At 33.1% G+C, this 12,108-nt stretch overlaps 1 protein-coding gene across 23 annotated transcripts in view; it reads right to left on the reverse strand.

Moving 5' to 3' along the window:
* Nucleotides 1–450: 450 nt before the first annotated feature.
* Nucleotides 451–12,108, reverse strand: part of LOC106870506 (ras-specific guanine nucleotide-releasing factor RalGPS1) — a 203,746-nt gene continuing 192,088 nt past the window's right edge. For 12 of the 23 annotated variants that reach the window (XM_089360603.1, XM_089360594.1, XM_089360571.1 and 9 more), the window contains 7 exons: nt 10,559–10,716; nt 9,583–9,649; nt 8,453–8,546; nt 6,527–6,619; nt 5,572–5,677; nt 3,579–3,670; nt 451–1,400 (listed from right to left, as the gene is read on the reverse strand). In XM_089360603.1, coding sequence (XP_089216729.1) covers nt 1,371–1,400; nt 3,579–3,670; nt 5,572–5,677; nt 6,527–6,619; nt 8,453–8,546; nt 9,583–9,649; nt 10,559–10,716 — 640 coding nt within the window. In that variant the 3' untranslated portion in view covers nt 451–1,370. Of the gene's footprint in view, nt 1,401–3,578; nt 3,671–5,571; nt 5,678–6,526; nt 6,620–8,452; nt 8,547–9,582; nt 9,650–10,558; nt 10,735–12,108 lie in introns of all 23 variants that reach the window. The other 11 variants (XM_089360599.1, XM_052971633.2, XM_089360538.1 and 8 more) reach the window with 1 other exon arrangement.

The raw sequence follows: 12,108 nt of genomic DNA on the forward strand, positions 1-12,108 counted from the left end.
TGAACGGCAATACACGAAGGACAACAACACCATCATCAATAGTATAGTCATATTGCAGCAGCCAATATCTACGTTGCATAGCACAAACCGGATGCAGGCACTGTAGAAATACCGGAAACAGCTCGACGTTTCATCTCACTGGGGTTTTTTTCTCCTTTTTGTTTCAAGAGAGGTAACTCTCACTGAAATTTCGTTATTGTCAAATAAAAGTTTCAGCCTGATTTTTTTTTTTTTTTGAACTTTTTTTCTTAATTTTTCTTTCTCAAACAATTCCAGACAAACCAATACTCAATTACAGCCATCAAACACCAGTCCATACATAACCTTAACATCATATATGCATGCGTACGCGCGCGCGTGTGTGTGTGTGTGTGTGGATGAACATACCCACACACACATGCGCGCGCGCGGTCAAACAAATATGTATATATTCACGTATGCATACACGTATGTAAGTCAATATTTTATTCTTGTCTTTTTTTATTAAGAAATTAAAGAGAAATGAAAAAATAAAGGAAACAAGGCAGCTTTAAATATTCTTCATGGGAAGAACTCTAATAACTGGGACTAGGCAGCAGTAGTAGCAGCAGTAGTAGTAGTAGTAGTAATAATAATAATATTGCTAGTGACAATAGTAAAAGTTACTTTTACCATTTCCAAATCATAGACTGAGGTACCTGGACCAGCATGATCCTTTGGTGCTCACAGGCTACTCATCTTTGGCTCACTAACAATTTTCAAAAGAAACCACTGAGTTTGGTAGTGTAGAGGTATGGGAGGGAGGGAGGGCCTCTGTCCTTCAGGAGTGCAATCATCCAGGTATATCTATCCTTTCCTGCTCACCTGTCTCACCTTTCCAACACGTTTGTTTTGCTTTGATTAATTTTCTTTATTTTATGCATGTTTGACTTTCTTTTCTTCGGTATAATACATTTTTTTTTGTCTGTCCATTGTTGCCTGAAATTTTTAAGTTACATAACAGAGATTTGAAGACTGACAGAGAGGTAAGGCAGGTAGCAAGGTCAAGTACTGTATTAGTGGTCACAATGCATATCATGCAGTCTGCTTCAGTTTATTTACGAATACATCCACTCAATCACGTCACACCTATACACATTAGTCACACATACTTACAACTAACAACCATACACTCATATATACCACAAACATCATTGGTGCACTTACAAACATAAAGCATCAACAACCACAGGCACACAGCATCGATACACTTATTAACACATACAGTAGCAGCAGCATGATTAAGATCGTTGTCAAGATATCAGTTTATCCTGCAGGAACATAAGTAAGGACTTCCACAAAGTTACCAAATGGTCTCTGCTACTCACACCAGAAGGAATGTCATTTCTTCTTCAATCAAATGACATAAGGTTAACTGGCGTCTGGAAGAAATACAAAGTTGTTTTTTCAGAAAGTAGTTTCAATATACAAGTAGAAATTGTTATACAAATACATTTTACAGAATAAAGACTAAATGGAAAAGTGTTAAACTTGCTTACATTTAACAGAAAATAAAGCATGTATATCCACTCAATATCTAACCCTTTCGTATTCAAATCACTCCAACAAATGTAATATTTATTTTCATAATTTCGAATTAATTATGCATTATGTTGTAGTTTAAAGATTTCAATGATGAGATGGTTTAGCTTTAGAATGACATTGTAGGGTTAGTGTGAGAGGTTGAACTTGGCCACTTTCAATATAAAACAGGTTAAATATTTTGGCCAGACATGGCTGGTTTAAATGCTAAAGGGTTAAACAGTGCATTGATGGTTACAAACCCAAAACAGGTTATCACATTTGAATATTACCATAATTACAAATAAGAAACCTCATAGCTATACATCAAGGTATGAGTAAACTTTATTCCAAATTTCAAAAGATTAGATTCATTGCAGTCAACAGAATATTTATCTATTCATTTTGAATGAATCATTTCAATAGAAACACAGGCAATGATAATTGAAAAAAAGTTAACCATTTCACAATGCATTATGATATAATTAAAACAGAGTTGATTACTTTTGAAATATATTTTTACTTATATCTTTGAGAATACTGAACTTAGGTTCCAAGTAATGTTTATAAGTTAATGCTGTAAACACTCCAGATTTATATGACTAAAGTATTGAGATGTATTCATAACTGTTCTTCAAGCGCACTTCAAAATTTTGAATAGACACTGTAGAGTTATGTCATCCTCAGTCTTATCAAGGTATTTGATTATCAATTCTTTAGTGGAGATAAATTCACATGTCAATCACTAAACGAGTTGCTTGACCTGTTAGAAATAGCAGCCAAATTTCTTAATCATTCTCTAACATTTTAAAAAGGGAAGAATTCAATGGACAATGTGGTCCCTTTTATACAAAAGATAATGTCAAGGCTGGAATGCTCTGATCAGAGCTACTCAAGAACTAAACAACAATAATTGCAGCATTTTTAAGAGCAAAGTAGAAAATAAATTTTAACCTTTTTAGATGGGAAAGGAGACCTATCCACTTAAAATCTCATTGCTCTTAACTGTAGAAAGCAGTTTTACACACCAATCTATCTTTTGTTGAGGAATGTCATGTTTGAAACTATTTTCAGTTGAGAGATGTCAAGTCCACTGAGGCAACATGACTACCAGTTCTATTTCCAGAAGATATTAACTGGAATAACCAGGAAACTCAATTCCCAGTGAAGGGATTAATTATGCAATATTATTTCCATTATGCAATTATAATGGCCTCTGCTTGCAAAACTAGCTGATTTCATGCCACCTCCATTCAAACACACCCAACTCAATCCTCTTTTTATTACTCATGTTGTGTCCAATCTTTCCTTTAGCCCCAAGTTAATCACTATGCTTAGTCTTCTCTCTTCAGAATACTCTCTCCTAGCTCAGGTCTTTCCTGCAGCTGTCAACTTACTTTAAGCTGAATGTTAACAGAACCTATATTACAAGCCTTAGAAGGCCTGTGAATGTCATAGTCATTGCATCTTTTCAGACAAATCACACAGAAAAATATTTCAAAACAGACTTTAGATGAAATATAACCACTAATTATTTCTTAGAAAAGTAACAGTGTTTGTAATTTTTCAATAATTATAATTTAGAAGATAAAAGTTCATAAGATTGACTTGAAAAACACATCTAAAGTCAGTATATTTTTCATGAAGCTTCTTGTTAAATAACAAAGAGGAACCACTTTTTGTAACAATGCCATCTATATCTTCTATGAAACTTCTATGTCATGTTTCTATTACACTAGAAATAGCAGCTAAATTTTCCTCAAACCAATTGTTGTCTCAAAAGATGAAGAATACACTACACAATGTGGTCGGGTAAATAAGATGATATGGAAGAAATTCCTTGGACCATAGTTCTTCACATTTAAACAAACTTAAGGGTCAGCCATGAATACAAAAATTTGATATTCAATAGATACAAATATACTTTCATGTTACTTAATATTATAAGATATAATAAAGAGAACAGAATAAATATAACAGATATTTAACAAAGTCACTCAATAAAATCTCAAGTTTTTCTTAGACATATATTCACTTACCCTTGGCTGAGAATGTTTGATAGCTTCTTCAAGATGTTGACACCAGACCAATGCCTCAGCTTGCGATCCACTTCGTAATTTGTAAACATTTCCTGTCCAAGTAAACCCATATTACCATTTATAATAAAATTACAATTAAACAATTTCTCTTCTTTTTTTTTTATTTTATTTTATTTCATTCTGTATCAAAAGTTTAACATTCAAACATTTGATATTTAAAATAGATTGTTCAATATAATTTGCCAGCAGGAGATAAATTTTTTTTTTTTTTTTTTAATATGAGTTCCAATATTTGAATTGCAATTATGATGGGGCAATGCCTCTTATTACATCAATCACAGTACTTATTTTGTCTATTTCAGAAGGATGAAAGGCAAAGTCACCTGGAGAAGATTTGAATCAAAACAAAAAGAGCTATATTCAAATTACTATAAAGTATTTTGTGGTATTTAGTTTACCAATTCTGCTATCCACCTACTAATGTGTAGAGAAGAGAGATCATGATGAAGACAAGAGAGTTGATAGCAGAATCTTGGGGGATAGCAATCTGTTCAGTAATGAACACAAATCCATCCTGACTACTTTTAATACTCCTCAACATCTCATAAATTATTTAATCAAGCCAAACTTTGTTTTCTACAAACTGTATATGGAACTCCCTTGAACAACCCATGTTCTTTGCCAAACAGCACTTCTCTTAGAGTTATTTCACTCAAAATACATAATATATTCTTCATGATTCTATAATCTATTTTAGTCATCATTGTTAAAATCATTCAAGAACAGCATCGTCAAAGCTTTTTGTGCTATCTCAGTATATGTCAAAGAGTACTATTCTTTATTTTTGTTTTTTTTGTTTTTATGCTTTTTTGAACATTGAACAGTTTTAATTGCCAGGTCAATAAAATAATAGATGCTACTACAAACTAAAACTACAATGTAACCCAGGTTAACTTTGTTTTGTAGTAGATATTAACTCTTAAACAGCAGATATCATCAGCTGATGTTTCATTAGAAAACAGTGGACATCAATTGATGTTTCAACAATTTTACATGGATACAGCTCTCAGCAATTGACATGCAAGCATCTACTTCATGTAAGCGGCCTTATTGATGGGAGAAATCAAATTGCAAATAGAAGATTTATATAATAATCTTTTTCTGACTTTCCTTCACCATCAGATGAGGTAGGTGATGATGTTGCTCTCGATAGCACAGAAGAAAGTGATACTTCAACTAGCTCTGGACAGAAAAAGTGCACTTATTTCTCTCTATTTGTAAATTTTTTCAATAACAATCAGGAATCTCAAATGAATTTATGTTCATACTGGACGTAAAAGAAAGTGAATACTTTACAGCATTTTTCAATAATGAGATATACATTTATGATCTTGCCTATACCTTGAACATTGAAAACATTCAAAATAAAGCTTCACATAGCAAAAATCAGGTAAATACAAAGTTTGATGAAATGTATAATTTTTTTATGCCCCTTTGTCCTTATTTTCATATTTTCATGCTTTTTGCACCTATTTAAAGTGAAAATAAATATAAAAATTACCTGCAAGTAATAAAAAAAGGGGGGGGGGGTGTTTTTTACCTGTTGGACACGCATTCATGCAGCCCTTTCCTGCCATTTAAGCACTAAACCCTTTTCATACCAACCCACCTGTAACTGCTCCTGGTTCTAATTTTTTTAATCTTTGTTTTAAAGGGCTTTAAATTAAAATGTTCCATCAAAATAGCATATTAATTTCAAAAATCAGTTCAGTTATTTTTCTAAATTAAGTTATTTTCGTAAATTCTTTGTTATTCTCACAATTAAGTGAAACAAAGCAGTGTATTTTAACAGAAATATGATATCAAAAGTATTAAAACTGGAAATTGGATGTAAAGTTGCATGATTTTACATTCTTTTTTTTTTATGTGTGAATAATGTTTGTATGGCAAATCATGTAAGCAAAGAGTGAACATTTGAAATCAAGAAAATTACCTTTAGTGGGATTTGACAGTTTGAATGAATCTGGCTGGAAAGGATTACATCCCATGACAACCATCCACCCGATTATCGAAACCATTTTGCTTGGACAAGATTTGAACTGGAATAAAAATAGGATTTTCCTTTTCATTTATTTGAAACTCTTTTGCAAGCATTCTCATATTTTGATTATGTAATGAGATTATTTTTGATAACTTTATGGTTTTAAGTAGTCGTAGTGGTACTACATTTTACAATATACGAAACCAAGTACAACTTATCAGTGTGGTATCAATTTTAATGTGTAGTCAGTTTTAGTAATCTGAGTTTATTGTAAGTGACAACATATTTTGGTAATACAATTGAATGTAATATAATTGTACAATTATATAAATATGATTTAGGAAGAATGTGAATGCATTAAAAATTAGCTCAGAGAATACTATAGAGTGCTGCCCCATTCTTTTTACAAAACACAGTAATTCTCAATGGCCCAATTCTTTTAGCAGTAAATATATCCCATCTATAAATATATCTCACTACTGTAAACAACTGACAGGTATTTATAAAGATTTCAGCACTGAGCAACTAAAATCAAACTGATTCTCTGTTAATGACATGAAAACTGGGGTTGGATAAGTCACAGAAGATTGAAACATTTTTTTTTAACCTACAAGTAAAAGCAAGAATGATGTAGTAAATAAGAGTAAACAGTTATCTACCTTGGTCAGAGATTGTCTTCACAGCTACCCTGATTTATATTTACTTGTGTACAAGTCAAACTATTTTATACTTGATTTTAACTGTAAAAAAAACTGGGGTGCGATTTATACACAGGATAAAGCTAAAACTATAAAGGGTAAAAATTTTGTTACCAAGATTAAAGGCCAAATAAGGGGTGTGACTTTTACAAAAATACAGCATATCAAAATAAAAAAAGTCCAAAACTAAATTTGATAAAATAACTTACAGAAGCTCGTTCACTTCCTCGTAAAGATTTTGCTGGATAATAAATTAACGAGGAACCCCACAAGGCAACCCAGTACCGTGTCCATGATGACACCTACAACAAAGTTTTAAAAATGTTTAAATTTAACAAATTGTAACATAAAATTAGTTTTTTATTGAGTAATTTGAATTAATACTCAATTTGTTATAGTTAACGTTGTATGAATAACAATCACTTTATATAACTGGAGAAGGGGAAAGTGATCTATAAAATAATAAAAAAGCGATATATAAAAAAAAAAAGAATATAATACTTAATGAAGAAGAAGGAATGTCAGTAAAGTTTAACTGCAACAACGAAATCTTTAGAAAATATATACTATAACAACATCTAAAGAGACTCCCTAAATTGAATCATGAGGTATAGCCTTACAACAATAATTATTGTGATGTGCAACTTACTGAAATAACAAAGACAATGGCATAATAAAGTTGTCACTACTAATATACAACTAATTTCATTAATATAGTTTTAAAGAACGTAGTTTCACTGCTATTTTACTAGAACTACTTTAGACAGAGCTAATGAGGGAGCTAACTGACTATTCTTTTAAGGTCAATGAAATAATAACCAGTCAAATATTGCAAGGTTCAGCTAATCAAACTTTCCTGGAAAGTTTGTCCTCTTATGCAAATTCTAGTAATTATTTTTAAATATATACGAATAAATTTAAAACACGAAACATCACACCATTTATTTTTATTCATACTTATTTTTCTAAAGACTCAACTTGTGTGGAATTCGCCCATCTACATTGAGGAAAACATAACGTGGAGTACAAAGGGAGGTAACTCCTAAGAAAATGAAATTTGTTGAGCTAACTTAGAACAAAGATTTCTGCACCAAACAAACATGTACTACTCCAAAATTCAACATTCTAATCAATGAATGCAAATATTTGACGAAGATTTTTGGAGTTATCTTGTTCCTCTAAACATCTAAATTTAACTATCTCAAAAGTGTTTGCTTCCTTAAATTTTATACAATATTTATATGAACATATACAGTTGCTGCAAACACCAATAGTTCCAGAACTAGCTCGTTTACATTAGAATTATTAAAGCTACATCAATTCTTCTCCAGATATATATATTTTTTTTATTTTTTCCAAAAACTTCTTAACAAGCTATTAAATAAGTAGCTATTTTCCAACACAGCATTACAAAATATTTCTAAATACATTTAATGCCAAAGTGAAACAAACTCCAAGTCAATAACCAAAACTATGTACATACAACATTAAATCTCTGAACGAGGTATTAACAGTAACTGCACGACAAGGTGCAAGTATACTTCACCTTATGTACATACAATTTCCATTAAAACATAGCAGGGAAAATAACAAAAATAACCCAAAACATGAGAAATTAGTTGCATTCAATAGTTTTATACCCAATATGATTCCTTATTCTTCATTTGTTTCAGTCATTTAACTGCAGCCATGTTGGAGCACCACCTTTTAGTCGAACAAATCGACCCCCAGGACATTCTTTGTAAGCCTAGTACATATTCTATCAGTGTCTTTTGCCAAACCGCTAAGTTACGGGAACGTAAACACATTAACATCAGTTATCAAGCAATGGTAGGGGGACAAACACAGACACACAAACATGTACATATATATATATATATATATATATATATATATATATATATATGGCTTCTTTCAGTTTCCGTCTACCAAATCCATTCACAAGGCTTTGGTTGGCACCAGGCAATAGTAGAAGACACTTGCCCAAGGTGCCACGCAGTGGGACTGAACCCGGAACCATGTGGTTGGCAAACAAGTTACTCCCCATACAGCCACTACTGTGCTTATGGTCATTCTTTTTGCACACAAACTCAACACTTTAGCAATGAGTCTTATAACAAATGAACACAACTTACAGTAGGTTTCTTTCCCTCTTTGAGCAACGTTTTACGTCGTAAGCACCCTTCATATGTGAAATTTGTTTCATGAGTGTCTTCAGAGCCACGGGTTCTGAAAATTATGAAAACATTTTAAAATTTAATAAAAAAACAAAAATAAAATACAATCTGCAAATTTAATAACTAGAGTAGTGGTTCTTTTTTTTTTTTTGCTTTGTAGTCCTCCCCGCCAAGTTGTTGCTATGCCTAGCACTCACCTAAGTGGCAAGTGAGGTATCAGGACTAAACTAACATAACATAACATGAATGATTATATATTTTACACTAAAAATGGATTGAGTAAGCTTTTTAACAGTGAAGTGAAAAAAGAAATTGAAGAAATAATTGTAAATTTACTTTATACATTGTAAGTTAATGACTTCCCTGTGTGTGATGAGATCTCATTTTATTTAAATAGCCATTACTAGTTTTATCATGTATAATATAATTACTACTATAGGTAAAATTTAGCATGTTGATTATGTTACCCCACTGCCCCTTAAAGCTTAAAGCCCTCTTCAGCATGCCCAGTGATCTCCTTGGGGGTGGTACTGCCCACATTGAGAGCCTCTGAACTAGAGGGTAATAAGTACACCCAAACATCACTTACAAGCAGGTATGACTTGGTAACAAAAACCAGGTTTCCATAACTTGTTTTTGGTACCTAAGAAGTCACAAACGTATATAGATACAATCTTGGCCCCTCAGCCTTAACTGATCAGAACACCCAGAATGTGACAAGAGGAAAGAGAAAGGCTGCACCTACACACTGGTTGGTACTCAATACAGCTGAGTAGACTGGAGCAATGTAGAATGAAGTACCTTGCTCAAGGACACAATGTACAGCCAAGTCAAGGAATTAAACCTACAACCTTATAATTGTAAGCTAAATACCTTAACCACTAGAGAATAACTATTGCTGCAATAATTAATTACATGGTTGGGCGTGTTACATTTCAGTTATAAAATCATTCAAACAAAAGAAGGAAAACATTGTTGCCAAAACTTTACATTAAAATAACTAGAACTGTAGAAAGATGGTAGCAGAGTCTTTATTACAAACAGATTGCTGGTTATGAAGCAAAAATGTAATGGTTGTCAATATTTACCTTTCCATAGCTGGCCATAAAGAATCTGGCTCAAGATTACATGTGAATGTGATATCACGATCAAAAGCTATAAGAACAAAGGAGTATATATTAAGAAAAAAAGTTTTTCTGAAAATTTGGCACAATAAATTTGTTATATACTAACAGCAAATGAAAAACATTCCAGCAATTTTTGTATCTATGTGTATGTGCGGGTGTGTACATGCACGCTTGTGTAAAATAACAATTAAACAACAGGTTATATTTTGGTAAAATGCTATATTGTTAGTCAGACACTTTGACTAGATTTAAACAAAAATTGTTATCTTTTGACAAGGAACTAAGCCTCTCATTGCAGTGGAGGGATAGAATTGATTGAAATCAAGGCTAGTATATTATTCATATTTCATTAACCCTAAAAAGATGAAAGGTGAAGTTGACTGCAGGATATAGAGAAATAAAACTAAATACTTTAGTTCCAACAATTCAATGCTTGATTTAATTAGGCATCGAGAGAAATACTATTAGTCAAAATTATAACAAAAGAAATTTGAAGTAAGAAATATTTATATGGGAAGCCAAATACTGCTAAAAGCTTATATCCTAACCAAGTAAAACTGTTAGAAAATGTTTCTTTTAATGATTTTGAAATTCTCTTCAACCATTTTAAAATTATGTGAATGCAGATGTACATTATAAATTCACGTGCAAGGGTGTATATGCCTGCAGGGTAGTTGTAACTGTTGATATGTGGAGAGGTAAGTGCATAACAAATGTGTAGGAAATCAATGCAAGTGTTTGAGACTACCATATTTGCATTCAAATACATATGCACATACAATGCAGTATGCTACACAGTGATGTGTGTGTGTGTGTGTGATAAAATACATAAATCTTAGGAAAACTTAACGGTGATTTTGGAGGAAAATGTATGTGTACATGTTGTGGCCATTTGCAACTAAATTCAAATTTAGAAAATATTTAAAAAATAACTTACCTGTCAATTTCCCCGACATGGAACCTTCATTCGAGGCACATGGTGACTCTTCTAAAACACTGTCATCCAGCAGATGTCGAATGCCTTGCACATATGGTGCAGTCGTGCGTGACGGTAGACTGAAGGCTTTCTCATGAGGGTGAGTACAGCTCATGAAGCTGTAACACAAATAGGAGCTATGAGGAAAGCAAGGAAAGTGGGGGGTAGTTATGAGAGCAACAGGGGTAAAAATTGGCACCAGAGCTGTTTTGCACTGGATACTGACTTCATAGACTTACCTGTGACCAATACAAGCAGGTGGAATCAACATTGACACCATATCAGAAAAACCCACCATATCAGTCGTTGATAGTTACAATAATGACAACATTTTAATACAAATAGAGTCAACATATCAAGTGGAAGAGAGAGTCACTATAGTACACTACTAGTCCATATAGAGTGAATCGCCTTAACAACAATCATCATTATATCCATGCTGGCATAGGTTGGACAGACCATCACTATCTAAGTCTGTTATTATTCAGAGTTACTGCCCTTATAAAAATAAATGAAAAGAGTAGGCCTAAATGGTACAGTCACTAGCGTAGCTAGGAGGCGGTATGGGTGACACTTTTGGGTCTGTTGTAGGCAATGTGCTTTTTGTGGTGGCCAGGGGCGGCAAACGTAATGGCCGCCTCATGCGGCACACACTTCAGCTACACTAGTGGGTACAGTCAATTTTTGGCATGGTATCTATAGTCACGTAACACCAACCACTTTACAGAATGTATTAGAAGAATTTTAAAAAAGGCAACAACACTAGAGAGGTTGTCATGCACTTAGCAAATCTAAAGAGTCCAGTGTATTCTACATTATTGTGACTATCTGTGAAAGATTGTTGAATTAAGCATTCGTAGCTTTCATAAGCACATGAAACATGTGTCTAATTGAATAGCTGTCAACTATAATATAAACTAACAGCTGCTGGCACCCAATTTCACTTACAAAGAGTTGATTGACGAGAGACTATGGTAAAAGGCCCTTACCCTACATGTGACAAGGTTATTAAACCAGAGACCTCATGATGGCAAAGTAATCATATTGTATACACACACACACACACTGTGAAAGAAAGTCTTGTTAATGAATCTGGATCATCCCATACAAAGTGAACTTAATACTAAATTGATATATGTAGACAGGGAGAACCACCATATCTGTGCTTGCAGGTAAAAGATACTGCATTCTTCCCTCTTTTGTCACAATGCTGCAATCCTTTTCTTCTGAAGTAGAGTAGCTAGTCAATGAAATTTATTTCAGTGTTTCACAGGAACTTATTTCATTTATCTGCTCCTTCCAGAAGTATGAAATAATTCTTTCAATTATAGGCGCACAGCCTGAAATTTTGTGGTAAGAAGTTATATTATATTGACTCCAGGGTGTAACGTGTACTTTAACACTCCACCCCACCCCATCCCACCCCATCATCTTGCCCAGACGAAAAGCAAAGCTGACCCCTTCAAGATATGAGCTCAGAATGCAAAGATGCTCCAATAATTCTATCAGAT

The sequence above is a fragment of the Octopus bimaculoides genome, chromosome 1 (assembly GCF_046866305.1).
Source record: "Octopus bimaculoides isolate indiv1 chromosome 1, ASM4686630v1, whole genome shotgun sequence".
NCBI classification, from domain to species: Eukaryota; Metazoa; Mollusca; class Cephalopoda; order Octopoda; family Octopodidae; genus Octopus; species Octopus bimaculoides.